A 19,111-nucleotide genomic window follows, 5' to 3' on the forward strand; every position below is an offset into this window, starting at 1 on the left:
AAGAGCGCTGCAGATCCCCGTGCTGGCCCCAAACCCAGCTCTGAGCTCTATAAACTCCCCCTCTGCCCCTGGGGGACACAATCCCCCATCCCACGGCCGAGAGCCACCCCAGCCCCTTCTCCGGGGCAGCTCCCCGGGGTTGATCCCTCCTTGGCTCAGATTCCTCCTCTCCCAAACCAGCGCGGCCCCGCCGGCTCCCCGCACTAATTTTAGCTTCCAGGCACGGCAGATACGATGTCACTAAAAACCAAAAGTGACTCCAAAGCACGGCCCGGGAGGAGAGCGGACAGAAGTGCGAGAGAGTGGCAGCAGCCAACCCCAGATCCTTTCGATTCTACAACAAATAAACCCTACCCGCGAAATTAAATGGCGATTTACGTTTTTTGTGTGTTTCACTCCGAATTTTCTTGGGTTTTTTTTGTTATTTAAATGACAAATAGAAAAGGCGGCAGCGGCTGGGCTTGATCGGGGCAGGGATCGCTCAGAGCTGGTAGGGAGGAAAGCACAGAGGCACCCGGGCGCTTCTCCCTCCATTCTGCCAGGTTTTTGGGGGCTTTTTGTTGGATTTCCAGAACTCCGAGAAAAAAAAAAAAAATAAAAGATGCCGTTTAAAAGGTGCTTTCCCCTCTACCGCTGAAAAACGGGCTGATAATTAAGGCAAAATTTAGGGGAACAATTCAGACCTGGTTTTATTTATGAGACATTTCTTTGACAAAAGATATTATTATTATTATTATTATTATTATTATTATTATTATTATTATTATTATTATTATTATTATTATTATTATTATTATATTGTTATTTTATTATTATTTGAACATTTCACTCAGAATAGGAAAAAAAAAGAACTAGGTAAAAAGTTAGAATAACTTTTACAAGATTTTCGTTTCTTTCTACCCTTTTGTTCTTGCCATGCACTTGAGATATTTGTGTTTTACGTACGGTGACTTATAGATTCATCACGCTGATGAAAACCCTTTCTCCTGTGTGTATTTACCGGTTTCTCTTTCTTATATATTTTAATTTTGCAGGGATTTCTTTTCAGACATTTACTTTCTATAAAAGAAGCCGCGGTAGCCCCCGAAATTTTTGCTTTCCGGAGAAGACGTAAAAATGAAACAATTCGGAGAAACCGATCCATTCCCCGTCAGACCTTTGCAAAACCCAACAACGGATAATTTCCCCGCTTTCCAAAAAAAAATAAAACCGGCTCAAAGCCCTGCTCCTGCTCCGGCAGGGCTGAGTTTTTCGCGGTGCCTCCGTTTACGGGATTCAGGAGTGGGGAAGGAGGAGCCGGCTCTGCCAAACGCATCTCGGGGCAAAAATAATCAAATAATCAAATAATCGCGGCTCCGAGAGCTCCGTGGTAGCAGAGAGTATTCCTTTCTTTTTTTAATTTTTTTTTTTTTTTTGTAGTTGTTGATTTGTTGAATTCGGAGGGGATGTTGGTTTTTGAGGAGGGGTTGTTGTGATTTTTCGGAAATTATTTATTATTACCGGAGAGAGGCGCGGCGCTCCCAGCAGGAGCTCACCCCGGAACATTCTCAGGACAGCGGGGAGGCTCCCTCGGGACAGCCCAGAGCCAAGTGCGGCAAAAGCAGCGGGGCCGAAGCGAGAATTCGCTTTTCTGGAGCGAAGGGACGGGCAGGAAGGGCAGAGCGGCCATCCCGGGCCGGCCCCGCGGGAGCCACGGGGATGGGGACAGGGACGGGGACAGGGACACACAGCCCTGGCTCGCCCCAGCACAGCCCATTTCATGGGTCACGGGCTGGGAGCAAAGGGGACACGGCCGGGAGACGCCGGAGCGGAGCCAGGGGTCAGGGCTGGTAACTCAATTCACCCGGGCTCATCCTGCCATCCGTCCGGGGCAGCTGATCCCTCGGGAAGGGCCTTTTCCAGAGGGTAGGGACAGGGATGGATCCTGTTTCGGGAGCTGATCCCTCGGGAAGGGCCTTTTCCAGAGGGCAGGGACCGGGATGGATCCGGGTGCTGCTGCGGGAGCCCCGGGGGAACGCGCAGTGCCCGGCCGGGCTGATCCAGCACTGATGCCGGAACGCGGCCGGTCCCTCACCGCTGCGGGTGTGTGCGGGCGAGGACAGAACGCTTTTAGGACAAATTAAAGCCCGAACAGCCGCTCATGTTAAACGTGGCTCCCCCTGCCCGGCCCGGCCCCCCCAGGAGCGCCGAGCGCGCACGGTGACACCGCAAGACGGATCGGATTTTACATGGCCGGCAGGAAGTACCCGAGCAGCCAGACCTTGATCTCCTCTGGAAAACATCGTGCGGACAGACAAGCCGCAAACACCCTGAAATCTTGCGGCAGTTTCGGGATTCCCGGCCGAGCGCCGCTCCCGTTCCCAGCGGAGCCCCCTCTGCCCGAATGGGGACGAAGCCCCGCCGTGTTTAGAGCTTTTTGTCCTTCCAAGCAGCCCAGACTTCCCAGTGCCCGGAAGGTATTTCGTTCTTGAAACTCTTTTCCTGTCCATCACCGCACACCGGCGCGTCCCGGCGGAGGGACGCGTGTGACAAAACATTGTCACATCAAAATCCCTTCCGTCGTTTAATTCCCCATCCCTAAAAATCACAGAATGGCTCTTGCCCTGAGTGTTTCCCATGGAAACATAACGAACAAGCGCTTCGGGGATTACCTGGACGGGTAAAAAAACTTTTTCAGGAGCGCAGAAAAGCGGCGGGTCCGAAAGGAGCGCAAATAACGCGAGCGCTGCCCGGGGACGGGGAGAGGGCGGCGGGAAGGTCGGAGAATTCCCCCATCGCTCTCTGCTCACCAGCGAACCCAGCACGGTTACAAGCAGAAAGAAAAAAAAAAAAAAAAAACCAAACCTACAGGCAGGGTAAAATTAAAGCTTTTCATTTATCTGCCCAGCTTTCGCTTCAGCCTCGGGGGAAAACACGTCCAGCACCCGAGGTGTAAGGAGCGGCTGAATTGTCAGATTCCAGGCACGGAGCCCAGGGCAGCAGGGGAAACTCCACGGAGGCATTTGCTCCGCAAGAGCTCCTGCCCGAGTCACCGCACCCGAATCACCGAGGGAGGCGGAAAGAGGGGCCCGGGCCAGCGGTGCCCAAAGCGAAGCAGCACCGGGGAGCTTTTACCGGGGGTTCACCGGGGCTCCGCGCCGATTGTGCTGTAATGCAGGGATGCTCCGTGGTGCTGTCCGGCTGCTGTGCCCTGACACCGTCCGCGCTCTCCCCGCGGTTTGCACGGAGGGAAGGGACGCGGTTATTTCCGAAACGCCCGGCGGGGCGAGCTGGGGCTGTGGCAGGGCCACCCGGCTCCCCTGGCTCCGGTCCCGGTACCAGGCTGGTACCGGAGGGAGCCCCGGGCTGGCAGCGCAGCGCTCCGGGCACAGCAGAGGCCCCGCTCCAAGGCCGGCTTCGCATCAAGGTCCAAACTCTTTTTTTTGACGGCCGTTAGAGCTTGAAAAGACCGGGGGAAAAGAAGAAAATAAAAACAAAATATTTTTAAATGGGGGGGGGAAAAATAGGAAGAAAAGGAGGTTTTAGCTGCTGCGGAATGAAGTGCCTGGACAGCTCCGAAGCGTTTTTTTCCCTCTGCAGAATTCCAGAGGAGTGAAAGCAAAACCTTCCCTGGCCCCAGCCATCCCCACTACCCCCAAACCCCCTCCCGGAGCCCCGGTGGGACCCCGACAGGCACGGCAGCATTTATCCAGCCAGGGATCGCCGGTTCTCAGCGCCTTCCCAATGGCTTGGGAAGAATCCCTGCCCAAAGGGCCGTGGGGAGCCCTCGGGGACCCGCAGGGATCGCGGGGTCCCGGCGGCTCCCGGCGCCACGGAGGGAAGCGGGAGATTGGCACCGGTTCCCGCAAGGAAACCCTAATAGGCTATTTCTGGACTACTGGCTCTTAACAAATCTATAGCACCTGAAGTGTTAGCACTCAATTAGTGACAAGGTTTCAAACCCCAGCGTTTACTGGCGAGGTATAAACAGAGTCCTCGGAGATAGCTGGGAATTAGAACGGGAGGGGGCCCTGGACATCTTAACCGGCTGGGATTAAGAGGAAAACTTTTTTAAAAGGTACCATCTCTCTCTCTCTAAACAGTCCGAGGTGTCGAAAGCTCCGAGGGAGAGAGGATGTGCCCTCTGGAGCTAATTGCGGGGTTGGGGATTTTTTTTCTCTTTGTTTGGTTGGTTTCAGAAAGAAAAGTTTTTGGTGCCCCGTTTTTTTTTTTTTTTTTTTTTTTTTTTTTTTTTTTTTTTAAGAAAAAATAGAAAGAAAAAATTACAAAAGCACACTAAACCTAGCATTAATCACATTCAGCAATCCCGGAGAGAAGCAACGGGCGGGTGTGGACGACGACCCTCGCCTGTGAGAGGCCGGGGCAGGCTCAGTCCCGAGGGCGCAGCGAGAGCAACCTGCGAGCAGAGTGAAGGCAGGGGGGGCCAGAACAGGGCACCCCCACTTTGCCCTGACAGCCAGAAAAAACAGCAGCGGGTTTCCGCCCTATCGCCCCCAGTTACAGCCCTGGCTCTACAGAAAGTGTTTCAGGGCCCTCCTCGGGGTCCTGGCTCTCTTTATCCCTTTTTTTTTTTTCTTTCTTTCTTTCTTTCTTTTTTGAGTTATTTAAACGCGGTCAAAAGCGCGTCCGCAGAAGTTAAAGCGATGCGGGAGAGTTGGGGATGCCCCCGGGCTGGGCAGGACCTGCGGGCTGCGAGCAGTGTCCGGAGCTGGGGGAAGCTGTCCCTTTGTCCCTTACACCGGACAGCTGCTGGAGAGCCCCGGCAATGGGGGAGGAATGGGTGCTGAGCCCCGACCCGGAAAGTCCGTGAGCTGCTGTACGTCAGTAACTTATTCATCAATCAGCCGGACACAGAGCAGACCTGGCCTCTCTTTGCCGAGTGTTTGCTTTTTCACCAATTATTGCGGCCCTGCAGCTCTTTTTGTTGATACAGTAGTTCTAAAAAGTGCTAATGTTCATTTATCAGGGGGCCGAGCCCGGGACTCCCACTAGTTGTGATTCTTCCAAAAATATAAACACGAAGAGAAGGGCTGAGGCTAAAGCCCCCATTTGTTTCTAAACCGCAGTATTAAAAGTGATGCATTGTTGAAGATAAAGCGGAGATAACGCTGTCTGTCTCCAATGAATGTCTCCCCGACGCATTAATGACATTCCAAATGATAGCTCCGGCTTATCGTTCAATTAATCACTTCCACCCTGTGCAGCCGGGCCCACATCGATGGGCAGCCGCCGTGAGACCGGGGGGCAGCGGGGAGCCCGGAGTGCTCCGTGAGTGCCGGAGCGGCGGGATGCGCTCCGGGCCAGCCCCGGGGCAGGAGCGGCCGTGCGGGCTCCGAGCCTGACCCGGGAAGGAGCGGGACGGAGGAAGGGAGCGCTGCAAGGCGCTGCTCCCACCCCGCACCACGGGGATGTCGCCAAGGCGAATTGGAGCGGCGGCTCTGCGTTTGGGGAGGGTCGGGACCGCTTCGTTGTTTATCTAACCTACCCCTCTAAGCTTGTAATAAAAAGGAGGCAGCGAGGTTCAGAAAGGCCGCGGAGGGCCAGGGGTGCCAAAAACACTCTGCAAAGCCCCTCCACAGGCCCCTCTCCCCAGGCTGCCTCCACATTCCCGGGGCACTTCACCCTTGCTCCTGCAGCACAGCAGCATCCATCCCCTGCAGTTATTTCCCAGCGAAGCCTGCAGGAAACGCGGCCGCGAAGATCGACCCCTCCCCTCATTAAATCGCAATATTTCAGGCCTCCCCGTTCGCAGGGATCGCTCCGACTGTCATCGCCAGATCCGGGGCTGGCTCGGCAGCAAACCGCTCCCAGCAGCGGCTCCCGCAAAAACATCCGAAATTCAGCTCCCCTGGGATCCAAAACACCAAATCCCGAGGGCAGCGGCGGCTCCGTCCTGCTGGGGGTGGGCAGCGCTTTCCGCCCGCCCCGGAGGGTCCCGTCCTGCGGGAGGAGAAAGGATTTGCACGGCTCTGACCCCGCCGCTCAGCCAAGGGCCCCCCAAACTCACCGCAGCCCTTCGGGGTTTCTCTGCTCTGCTCCCACCGAGCCCATCCCTGTGCCTCTCTCTTTTAGCGCTCCAGCGCCCGGCTGAGATTCTTTATTTATTTCTAATATTTTTTCTCGCCCCCCTAACCCACCAAGCCCCGAACCGCCCCTCCGCAACCTGCGCCTCTGCAGCCGAGGTTTATTTGAGCGGCTCCACGCGAGTTGAATGAACGAGCCCCACCTCTGCTCCATGAGCCGGGGGCCGTGCGCCCACCCGAGCTGCGGGACCCGGCCGGGCACAGCAGCCCCGCGGCCCCTTGCTTTACTTACTCCTCTCTCACCCCTTATATTTGCAACACCTTCACCCGCGCTTGTTTTGATTGATTTTTAAAATTTTTTTCCCCCCAGACAGTGTCGCATTTTTTGTTTGAAAGCTTTACAAACAAACGAGAGGAAAACCCAGTCGGCATTTCCCTCTCCAAAGTCAGCGCAGGGTCTCTCTGCTGTCAGCTGGACTTTGCAATCACTGTGCTGCCTTAGAAAATCTGTATAAACCCTGAGCGCGGATTTCCCCTTCAGCGCGCTTCGCACAGCGGTGAACTCACGTTTTTTAGTTCCTGCCATCGGATATTGCAGAATACTAAAAACGAAACCTCCGTTCTCTCACTTAAAAAAAAAAAAAATCAGCACATATTTGGTTGATGGTTTCCTCCCGGCCTGTTTATTTAATGTGACTGTATGATAGATAGCATCAGATAGTGACTTTGTACGCATTAGGCCATTCTCTTTTTTTTTGTTTCAAATGGATGAACAAACCCTCCGCTGCAAAGCTGGATAAATGCAGTGCCGCCCCTTTAAAAGAGCGGAGCTGTTTTTGAGATGTATTACTATATTAGGTGACATGGAACTTTGCATCTCTCATACCATCACGGCAATGTTGGCCAATAGAAAGCTAAAGTCACCCAAAAACTGCCTAGTCCCTCCTTCCCCGGCCTTATGGTCCGCTCCTACCTGGCGGCAGTGCACAAGGCAGGGCCGCTCTCGGGAATGCTATGTGCCCCCTCCGGGAGCCCACGCTGCACCGCTGCTGCACCTCGGCCGCTGCCCATCTCCTTTTCCATGACCCTGGGCTGCGGCCGCTGCCCCGCTGCCCTCCGCAATGTTCCCTAGCCCTGTGACCAGCACGCCCTTCTCGGTGAAGGACATTCTGAACCTGGAGCAGCAGCAGCAGCAGCACAGCCTGGGCTCCATGGAGCTGGCCGCGCTGGCCTCCCCGTCCTGCATGCTGGCCACCTTCAAGCAGGAGGCGTTCGGCCCGGAGCCCCCGGCCCTGCCCGACCTGCGGGACGAGCTGCCCGAGCCGCCCCCCGGCAAAACCGCGGCCGCCTTCCCCGGCTCCTGCTACGGGAAAAGCTTCGTGGAGATGGACTCGGCCAAGGCGGACAAGAAAGGTAAAGCCGAGTGGGGAGCGAGGGAGGGCAGGGGGATGGGGATCCCCCAGCAGGGTCGGCCGGGGGTGCCCAGGGCTGCGGGGACAGGGGACAGCGCGGGCTGCGCTCGGTGTCGGGGCTCGGGGAGCGGCAGCATCGTTATCAGCGTTATCATCCTTATCCCGTGCGGGAGTGGGGCTGAGCCCACCGGGGAGGGTCCCACTGAGACCCCCGGGGATGCGCCCCTGTCCAACGGGACGGGCACAGCTGTGACACGCGAGGCCTCGAGTCTGGACACAAACCAGGTGACAAATGCGATTCCTGACCCGCTCGGCGGCCGGGATGGGGTTCAGCACAAAGCTACGAGCGATAAATCCAGGCTGGGGCACAGGCGGGCGGCACTCACATCAGCGCACAAGGCACCGCTGTTTTCAAACAAAAACCGCGGAAAATTTGCTGCAGAGGAACCTAAAGAGCGGGGCAGGGCAGCCACAGCGGCCTGCGAGGCCGAGGAAGAGGCAGGACTCCCTCGCTCTTTATTAAATACATATTTATAAATTTTTGCACGTTTTTTTTCTCCCTCTTTTTTCCTTCGCCCCTTGATTTTGCTGCAGAACTGTGTTCCCTACACAAGAGCCTGGAGCAGGAGAAAAGAGACCTGGAAGACCCCGAGCGCCCCAGACAGAGGAAGAGGAGGAAACCTCGCGTCCTCTTTTCTCAAGCCCAAGTGTACGAACTGGAGAGAAGGTTCAAGCAGCAGAAATACCTCTCGGCCCCGGAGAGGGACCACCTAGCGAACGTCCTAAAGCTCACCTCCACGCAGGTGAAAATTTGGTTCCAGAACCGGCGGTACAAATGCAAAAGGCAGAGACAGGACCAGACGCTGGAGATGGTGGGGATCCCTCCCCCGCGGCGGATCGCCGTGCCCGTGCTGGTGCGCGATGGGAAGCCGTGCCTGGGGGAATCCTCCCCCTACAGCTCGCCCTACAATGTCAGCATCAACCCCTACAGCTACAACGCCTACCCCGCGTACAGCAACTACAACAGCCCCGCCTGCAACGCCAACTACAGCTGCAGCTACCCCTCCGTGCAGCCCATGCAGCCCTCGGCGCCCGCCAACAACTTCATGAACTTCAGCGTGGGGGACTTGAATTCGGTGCAGGCGCCCATCCCGCAGGGCAACGCGGGCATCTCCACCTTGCACGGCATCCGAGCCTGGTGAGCCGCCCCGGGCTCGGGACGCGGCCGGGCTGCGGGCTGGGATGGCTCAGGGCAGCGTCCCCGCGGATCTCAGAGTGCGGCGGCCACGGACGGGGCGGGTTTTGGTGCTTTTGGTGTTTCGTGCGGGGACAGACAAGCACCGGCGGGGGATGCCCGAATTTCCCGGCTCAGCACCCTGATAATTCCCCTCCTTCCTTCCTACAAACCAACCGGTAATTTCGCGTGACTTGTTCCCAACAACACCCAGCCAAGCCCTGCGACTCTCTTTTTTTTTTTTTTTTTTAACTTTTACTCTATACTAATTATTATTATTATTGACGTCCACATTTAATTTTTGCACTTCCCGTACGGTCCCCGCTGTTCGGTCAGTTCGGCATCTCGGCACCCCCAGGTGTCCCTTGCGAGGCCGCTACCGCCGCCTGGGCAGGGATACGGACAGACAGACAGACTCCCAAGGGACACGGACACTCCGGCCCGCCAGGTCCCGTAGGGTTCTGCACTGAAACGTGAGTTAGCATGGAAATGCACTGTCCGCCCCTTGGAACGCGTTGCCCTTTGCTGTACGAGCTGAGAGATCAGCGAGTTGTCATTAAAGAGAGTGGCTGAACCTCGCGTCCCTGGCGTTCTTGCGCATCCCGGACAGCCCGGGGGGAGCGGGGCCTCCTCCCCCATCCCGGAGCCTTTCCCTGCCGGTCCCCCCTCCCCGGCTGTGTGCAGCCCTCCCGTGCCCTCGGCATCCCCGTTTTACCGCTTGCAAATAGTGCTTGTATTTTAAGGAGTTTTTAAAATTATTTTAAAGCCGCTTTTCGAGATCCCAGCCTGGCTGAGCACCGGCCCCGTGTCCCCGGGCTGGGATCGGGACCGAGCCCATCGTTCCCAGTCTCCGGGGGCGCGGGGCTGATTTGTCATTTAATTATTTAATTCCCTGAACAGAAATCACTGCAAAGAGTTCTGTGCAGGGAATTACAATAAATAAATAAATAAATGATATATAATATATAAGGTACGTATATTATATATTAAATATACATAATGTACATATATTTATATATAATATAAAACGTACGTATATTATATGTATATATATAATGTACATATATTATATGTGTATATATATATTATATATATATAATGTACATATATTACTTGTATATATAATATATCTGACCCCAACCCATAACGCAAAGCCCCCGAACTGCCCCCAGCCCATCCGCGGGATATTTCCACAGCCCCTGGCCATCCTGTCCCCACGGGGGGAGGCACAAAGGACCCCCCGCCTGTCCCCAAAGTGCCCGGGGACAGCGCCCAGGGCTCCCCACTGCCCGGTTCCCGCCTCTCCTGTGCCGCAGCCCCAGCCCCTGGGCCGCTTTCACGGTAGTCGCTATCAAATGTCAATTATTGGGAGTGAGAAACAACAAACACCGTAATTCAGCGCAGTCACAACATCCTCTGAGAGCGGCTGAGGCCGCCCGGCCGGTGACAGCGCGATGAGGGGGAGCTGCCACCCCTCCTGCTCGGCCCTATCGGCCCCATCAGTAAACAGGGATGGAGACAGGGTGGCTGCGGCCCTGGGACACAGCAGGAAAGGCTGCCGGGGAATGGCAGCTGCCTGCAGCCTCTGTCCCTCGTTCCCAGCCCCACAGACCCCTCCCAGGTGGGATTGCACAGATAAGGAGCTCCCAGTGAGTGCCAGAGCAGCGCTGGGTGCTGCCCACCGAGCCCCCAGTGCAGAGAATGGAGTACAAACACCTGTGTGGGGCTCGGGGCTGGGCAAGGAGGGACCTTCAGCCTCGCCCCGAGGGGAGTCTGCCTCGGGGAGCTCACCCCGCAGAGCCGCACGGGCTCTGTGACAAAGGGACACGAGTCTGCCAGCCTGGAGCAGGGGACGGGGCACCCGGGCAGGCCAGGGGGAGGCAAAGCCACCTCCCCTCACCTGGAACCATCCCCAGGGCTCCACGGGGGCTTTGCCTTAGGGGGACACAGGAGCCAGGTGGGACAGAGGCAGCAGAGCAACAGGAAAATGCCCTGAGGAGAGACAAGGTGTCCCAAAACTCCGGGAAAAGATTATTATTCTAACATCAGATAACAATAAAACGTTAAATTAAATAACGTGCCTATGACAAACCTTTCATACCCAGGAGTGAGTTTGGTTATCAGGAACAGTTCTGTCATTTTTTCAGATAACTCCTGAATGGAGAATCTGACTGAGAGGGGCAGGAGAAAGTTGGGTTTAAGCTGGTGAGGGGCAGACACAGTTTGGGGCCACGGTTTGCCTGAGCTGTCAAACGGTGACGGTGGTGCCACCGTGCCACTCCTGCTGCCACCAGCACAGAGCTCAGCCAGGCTCAGAGCACACGGGGAGCCCCAAAAGAAGGACAAGGCCTGAGTTACATGGGGGCAGGAACGGAGAGTTAGCTAAAACCTGAACTTTCAGAAACCAGCCCTAAGCAGGGCCCTTTAAGTGGGCAAACAGCAGTGAAACTTCAGAAAAAGCCACAGGAAAAAGTAACTCCCCACATCAACACAGAACCCTTCTCACACTCTCCCCACATCCTTTCCCTTCCTCAGACACTGTTATTTTCTCCAAACAAGTTGATTTTCCTCCCATAACAACTCAGAGATACAGCTATCAAGAAATCTGCCTGTCCAGTGGGATTGTCCCTGCAGGGGCTGCTCTGGACACAGCTTTGGGGCTCATTTCCAGGGCTGTGCTCATTGTCAGCAGGGATGAATGTCCCACAGCTCCTGCTCACCCATTCCCCTCCTCCTGCGGAATTGCAGCACGAGCAGATGCAGGGCAGGGTGAGCCGGGGCTTGGAGCAGCAGCCGGAGCCTTGGAGCCGGCTCAGAAAGCGATTTAGGAGCGGACACGGGCACAGCAGCCTGGGGCAGCCACAGCTGAAGATCTTCCATCAGCTGGGTGAATGGAAGAGCAAGGAGAGACAGGAGGAACGACCTGATGCCTCAGGTTTGGCTTTTCTATTTTTCACATTCTGTGCTGCTTTAGTGTGCAGTTCTGAGCTTCACATCAGGGGATGGTGAGCTCTGATCACAGAGCAGAGAGACAAAACAATTCCTGCTCCAGCTGGGCACCAAGGACAAATGACCCAAATCTCAGCCCAGGAGCACAAACCCCGTGGGCTGCAGAGAGAAAAACAAGCAGGGTGGGACTGCCTGGGCTAAAGCTGGAATGGGACAATGAACTGCAAGGTGCAAATGGAGCAGAGCTGATCCCAGGGACAGAGCCCGTGCCCGGCCGTGCATTTTGGGGCCATTTTGGTTCATCTTGGGTGCAGCCCTGGCTGGGCTCTGGTGCTGCCCAAGGTGCATCCATGGAGGAGATCCTTTTAATGAATCTCTGCTTTATTCTTTAGCCCTCTCCAGCCTCTTCTCTAGCTCAGCATTCCCAAGGCACCAGACACCAGCCCAGGGGGCTCCCTGTGCTCACAGACCCCGTTTCTCCTGTTCCTGCTCTCCAGCACAGCCTCATTTCCAGCTGCAGCCCCACATCAGCTCAGCCCACAGGGTCAGGCAGGGACAAAAGGCTCAGAAAAATCCCACGTATAAAATCTGACCTGGTCGTGCCTGAGCCTGAAGCGTTTCCCCTCTCTGGAACAGCACAAAAATCCTGTGCTTAGGAAAGGGATCCAGAGGGAAGTGCAGGATCCTGGCATTTTCCCAGGGAACCTGAAATCAGGGATCCTCCCAGTGCCCGGGGGCAGGCCAGGGGGTGTAGGAAAAAAGCTTTTAATAAGATTTGCACTTGGATTTCATCTCGCGCTTTCCTCGGTTTTTTTGAGGGGGATTATGCAGCCTGGCACTGGCATTCAAGGCCCTGTTCAAACCCAGCTTTTTGGGGGCTTTTTTTTTTTTTTTTGTCTTTTTTTTTTTTTTTTTGGTAATTCAGTGCCCCAGCTCCACCTGAAGGTGACAGGCTGAGAGCAGCTCAGTCTTCTCCAGACAAACTGCACAAGGCAAGTTTATCCAAACCCTTTGGAATTCACAGAATTTGTACAGGAACGAGTTGTCAGCTGTAAGGGACTGCTACCAAATCCCTCGCCCATGGCAGTTTTGTAGGAACTGAAGTAATTGTTTTCCCCCCAAAAAAAACCACCCGTGCTGTTCCTAGAGTGCCAGAATTTTATTCCTTAAGTTCAAGGAGATTTCACATCGGAAGTTATTCTCTGGAGTCTGAAAACAAGATAGGCTCCTGGCAGGAATTAAGTGTTTCAGTGTTCCTGAGAAGCTCGGCAGGAAAACAACAGATCAACAACCCCCTGTGCCCGGCCCCAATTCATCTCACTGACATCAGTTTAGATCGGTATCAGCGGTAAGCGATTTCTCGTTAATGGGGATTATTAAGAAGAATCAACACCTTTAAAATGCCACTCCAAAGCCAGAAAGGGATGGGCTTTCAGGCTGGAGCCCGATTTTTCATTCCTAGAGGTTTGTTATTGCCCAAAACACGAAATTACCGCTGCGTTTTGACACAGAGAAGGGAAGCAGAGATTTCTCCCAGCAGATCAAGGAACGCATTTGTGAAAGTTCATCAATCAAGGCTCAGCAAAGTGACACAGAACACATTAATTGAAGGTCTCTACCTGTCTCCTGCAGTCATTTCAAACGCTGCCACTCCAGCATTTATTGCAGCAAGAGAGACCCATTTGGAGACAGGAACGTGCAGCAAAAAAGACCCATTTGGAGACAGGATCACCCCGAGCAGCCCATCAGCCACATCCCCCCTTGTTCTGCTCAGTCTGGGCTGGAGCTGATGGGGTGAGGAAAAGCAGGTGTGAAAAACGCCAATCACTTGGGATTTTTTTTTTTCAATTTTAAAGGTTTAATTGTAATAAAATTGTTATAAAAATAGTAATACAATTAGAGTAATAATAATTTGGACTATTTGAATTAGGACAATATGAGACAATAGAACCAAAGAGTTACGGATGTCACACAGGTGAGTTTGTCTGCCCCTACATGAAGGAGCTGCTGGAACCTCAAATGAAATAGAAATTATTCCAATGGAGACTGGATCAATATGCTGAGACAGAAAACAAGCTATTTTCAAGAAACTGAGTACCCAGAAAGAGAAATTCTTATGAGAAGAGCATTTTGAACCAGCTCTGTGTGTGAGCAGTTGGAGCACTGACCCCACTGATGTAACACATCCTTTAGCTCATCCCCGCTTAAAATAACACAGTTTTTGGTGTCAGCAAAGGATCACGGTCAAATGGGTAAATCACAGGTCTAAGCCAGGAGATTGGGCATTTTCCCAGCCCATTACAGAGGGGCATCGTGTTTGCAGCAGGTTGAGCAGCCCAGGGGTTCTCCCTCCAACTTTGAGAGTTCACTCAATACCTGCTCGGTTTGGAGGGCTGGAAAAATAAGTTGCTGTGCTCTGCCCCTTTGATCAGCTCCTGCAAAAGCCCTTTCATGTCCTGCTGTCCTTCATTAGCTCAGGTTTTAATTGCCGGCCCTGCCGGGGACAGACAGGTGGTGCAAGGTCACAGCAGGAGATGATGGATGGCCCGGGCAGTGCCTGTGCAGATGACAGCCACCAAGCCCTCCTGCGGGGCACAGCCCTGTCCTTGGGACCAGCAGGGCACCGACAGCATCCCACAGCTGCACCCCACAGCTGCAGCCACCCGGACCGGCCCTGGGTCCTGCCAGGGACAATTCCCCAACCTCGCTCAGAAAGGACCTGCCCTGGGTCCTGTCAGGGACAATTCCCCAACCTCGCTTCCCCACTTCCTCCTGATTGGATTTTCTAAGCCACACACACACAGAGTTATTGATGTGAGCATCATATCCCTGCAAGCCCCTGGGACCAGCATTTCACCCCAAAACACCCAGAAACAGGAGCTGAGCTCAGGTAAAAGCAGGAATCAGGTTCAGACTGAGGCACAGGGGGCTGGGATTGGAGAGATCACTTAAGCAATTAATTCCCATTTACCCATTAATTCCCCATTAATTAATTCCCATTTACATCATCTTGTTATTAAGATAAGATCACAAATTTTGCAGATTTTTGCCTTCAAAACTCCCTGGCCCATTGCTTTCAAAAGAGATCATTCCTGTTTTATCACCCAAGATAATATCCTATTCACTCCTGAGGGGACTGAAGATAGCTGAGAGAAAAGTGTGGGCTCCAAGTCTTCATTCTGTATTTTTATTTTTTCCTTAAATACAGAATGGATAACTGGATTTCTTTTTTTCTTTGAGTCAATGACAATTTGCCAAATTCTTCTCTTGGGGACAAAAAACCCCAAAAACCTTAAATAAGAATCAGTCTGGGAAAATCCAGCTCTGCAGAGTGCTTGTCATTGCTGCAGCATCCACTGCTTGTTGCTTTGGATTTTTGCCTTTTTTTTTTTTTATAAACTCAAGAATTTTGAGGTCTTGAAATCGAGAAGCCAATTTTAATTGTAGCTCTGACATTTGTGGAATATTGAGATTATAATTTTACCTCATGCATGGCATTACAGGGGCAGAGCTCAAGTGCAGAACAAGGATCCTCCATCACCTGGAAGGCTGAAAAGCCAGACAGAAATCCAAAAAATGGGTGGAAAACCTTTGCACAGAGAAGAACTGACTTTTCAGAAGAGAGAAGGCTTTTGCTGCCCTGAGCTAAAGATAGGATGAGCAAAGCAGCAGCTTTTTAAAGCAGCAGATCCCTCCTTATCACAAACCCTGCGAGGGAGCAGCATTTCCCCAGAATGTGCAGCTCCACTGAGCTTTTCCTCCGCTCCAGCATCACCCACAGGGTGAATCATCCTTCCCTGAGCCTCTCGCTCGTTATTACCCCGATTTTCTGCCCGGGTACCACAGGTTCAGCCCTCCTTTATCATTTTGACTCCTGACCTTGGGCTGGAGGGCTCTGCAGTGCCACCAGCGCTGCTTCCTCCCCAGCCCAGGATGCCTCACAGCAAGGGCTCTGTGCTGATGGATCTGTCCAGACCAAGGGTCAAGTTTATGTTGATCTACAGGTGTCAGCAGAGTATTGATCCTCTGGCGAAGGTCCCTGAGAGGTCACCATAAATCCTCAGGGGGTGAAAATGCCACATAAGCCGTTTGCAGAGGCTGCAGGGGGAGGAGGATGAAGGGAAGCAGCTGCCCAGCCAGTGTGAGCAGACACCCCCAGAGCAGCAGGGGAGGCATCCTGCCCCGAGCCAGGGTGGCCAAACCTATAAAAGGTGAAAGCATCAAGCAATTCAGGCCCCTGTCAGGGTAAATAAGCTGTTTTGTTTGAGCTGGAGCTGGGATGGCTTTGTTTGCCCAGGACTGGAGGCAGCCCCAGCACAGACACTGTGCCCTCTTTGGTCAGCGCTCTGCAGTCATTCCCCTGACAGTGGGGAGTTGTACCCACCTCAAAAGGTGCTTTTTTTGTACAGCCACAGAATGGTTTGTGTTGGAAGGGACCTGAAAGATTCTCACTCCACCCCTGCCATGGCAGGGACACCTTGCAGTGTCCCAAGTGCTCCCAGCCCTGTCCAGCCTGGCCTGGGGCACTGCCAGGGATGCAGGGGCAGCCACAGCTGCTCTGGGCACCCTCTGCCCACCCTCACTGGGCACAATTCCTTCCATGTACCTGAGCTACATTTCCCTCTTTCAGTTTTTGCCCATTCCTCCTTTTCCTGGCGCTCCTGTTCCTGGGGCAGGGTGCCTCTGCTCCCTCTCAGACCCTGCAAGGTGCTCTGGGCTCTCCACACCCTTCTGTGCTCCAGGCTGAGCATTTCCAGCTCTCCCAGCCTGTCCCCAAAGGGAAGGTGCTCCAGTCCCTTTATCAGCCTCGTGGCCTCCTCTGGACTCGCTCCAGCAATTCCATGTCCTCCTGGAATAATTTTAGAATGGGATAACTGAGCTGGAAGGGACCTACAAAGAGCATCTCATCCAGTTCCTTGATTTTGCAGATAGAAAATCCCTTGCATCAGCCACAGCCAAGACATAAAGGGAATCCCCCCCTGTGAATGTCCGGCTCCTCAGGCAGCACTGAAGGTCCCCAAAGCCTTTGGCAGTGACCAAGACCCCCCTGTGACCCCCGGGGCCAGGCAGGGCCAGCCCAGGGCTCCTGTAACCGGAGGATTTAAGCCCAGCAGCCCTGGCAGAGCGCGATGCTCGATCCCTTTATCATGTCTCCTGTCCCTGCAGCAGCCAAAGCCAGGGCTAATTTTAAAAAGCAGCGATATGGGGCTGCTGCAGGAACACACGTTGCACTTGGCTGCTGGGAACTGGAACAGAAATGGGCACAAACTGCTCTGCTCTCCAGCCTGGGTGCTGCGCCCTGACCCTGAGGAGGTAAAATGCAGAAGGATAACCTGCGAGCTTGGTGAAGCCCAAAAGTTACAAAATAAACCTGACAAGTCACCTTATTTGAGGAATTTTGGGGGATTAATAAGTCAAAGACTGAAGTAGGTTCAATGAAAATCAATTAATGATCAAAACCAAATTTTTACCCAACTCTGTTCCTTTGGAAAAATAATCCTTTCAACATATGAAATCAAGAGAAGATCAGAGCCTTGCATTTCCCATCTGGTGAGCAGTGACAGGACCCAAGGGAATGCCTGGAGCTGTGCCAGGGGAGGGTTAGGCTGGATTTTGGGAAAAGGTTCTTCCCCAGAGGGTGCTCAGGCACTGTGAGTACAGAACCTTATCCTAAAATCCAGCCTAAACGTCCCCTGACAGCTTCATTTCTCCCACACCTGACTGTGAACTGACCGGAGAAAGTTTCAAAGCCTCCCGTGCTGCCTCTGTTCCATTTTGAGCCCAGCCACGCTGGAATTGGCAGGGCTTTGTTCAGGGAAGCAGAACTTTATTTCACAGTGCTACCTAGTGGTTCCTGCAATAAATGGTCAGCTCCTCAAAATGCTCCTCCAGACAGAGCCTCGGTGTGGAGTAAATACAGATCACAATAAAAATCTAAACTTCCATCACTGCCTGAAAGGAGTTGAATCGCAGGGGAGGGAAAGAAAAAAAAAAAAAAGGGGGGGGGGGAAAAAGGAAAATAAACTAATCCCAAGGGTTTCTGAGTGGATATCCACGCACATCAACAACCCCATCCCAACCTCCCACAGCTCTATCCGATGCCAGGAAAGGGATTATTACATTTATTGTATTTCCACCAGGATTTTTCCTCCCTCTGGCACAGGAACACAGAGCAAGGGGCGCCCTCAGCTCTCCAGAGCCATCCCTGCCCCTCTCCTCTCTCCCAGCACCCGTGGGGCTCCAGCTCAGGGCTCAGAATTTCTGCCACCACAGGGACACCCAGAGTGACAAATCCTCCTCCAAAACCCTTCCACACCTTCCCTTTGCCCCACACCAGGGGCTGCTGCACCAATTTCTGCTCAGCATCACTTTCCTGCTGCCTGTTTGGATTGGTTTTCACACTGATCCACACATTTTGCAGCTCCACAGAGGAGCAGCTCTGCTGCCCTGTGTATGCCCACACCAGACGAGGTGCAGCAGCACAAATCAATAAAATCCTGTTCCAATCTGACAGGATCCAGTGGAAGATGTTAAATCCAAGCCTGAGGCACTGCTGGACCTGACAGTTTCCCTCTGTTTAAAAAGTGGAGAGCAGCCCTTGCTTCCCTGGGATCACCAGATGAAAGGAATCATGTAAGTACTAAGTAGTATTAATAGTCCCAGGCACAAAATATATATATGAGAATAATAAGGCCAAACAATACTTAACAGTTATTTCCTATAGCAGCATTTGTATAATGCCATCGACACTCAACTGCTGATAAGCTGGACACACTTAAGGAATTTTAATAAGCCTTTGAAAAGCTTTAACTGATGTGAATTAAGCTCTGAGATAATTCCGACGCAAGGCTATCATTCTCCAGTTAAAAATAATTGATCTTGGGGTGTAAACGTCACATCTTGTGCCCCGCAGTACAAAGGCACAGAAAATGTCATTTGTCACCAGCAGTGCCCGGGGCTGATGGACACGGTCCGAGGGACCCAGGGCTGTGCTGGCCTCGGGAATTTCTGCCGGGGGGTCAGGGATGAGGAACTGCCAGGGAGGAGGCTGAGACTCCCGAATTAACAACAATCATTGCTACAATTCACTGAGACAGCCGAATTAACAACAATCATTGCTACAATTCTGAGATAGCCAAATTAACAACAATCATTGCTACAATTCACTGAGACACCCGAATTAACAACACTCATTGCTACAATTCACCGAGACACCCGAATTAACAACACTCATTGCTACAATTCACTGAGACACCCGAATTAACAACAATCATTGCTACAATTCACTGAGACACCCGAATTAACAACAATCATTGCTACAATTCTGAGATACCCAAATTAACAACAATCATTGCTACAATTCACTGAGACATCCGAATTAACGGCATGGGGGTGCTCATTGCTACAATTAATTAATTTGCCCGAATTAACACACAGTGCTCATTGGTACAATCCAGTGAGACACGTGAGTTAACAACACAGGGGTGCTCATT

General features: G+C 53.0%; 1 protein-coding gene across 1 annotated transcript; it reads left to right on the plus strand.

Annotated features, from left to right (window-relative positions):
- Nucleotides 1-6,988: 6,988 nt before the first annotated feature.
- NKX2-5 (NK2 homeobox 5) lies at nt 6,989-8,665 on the plus strand. The gene is made up of 2 exons (XM_063168386.1): nt 6,989-7,436; nt 8,030-8,665. Exons 1-2 carry the CDS (start codon nt 7,145-7,147, stop codon nt 8,635-8,637), a joined length of 900 nt encoding a protein of 299 aa, XP_063024456.1. The 5' UTR covers nt 6,989-7,144; the 3' UTR covers nt 8,638-8,665.
- The last annotated feature ends 10,446 nt before the right edge of the window (nt 8,666-19,111 follow it).

This window comes from Melospiza melodia, chromosome 14, assembly GCF_035770615.1.
Source record: "Melospiza melodia melodia isolate bMelMel2 chromosome 14, bMelMel2.pri, whole genome shotgun sequence".
NCBI classification, from domain to species: Eukaryota; Metazoa; Chordata; class Aves; order Passeriformes; family Passerellidae; genus Melospiza; species Melospiza melodia.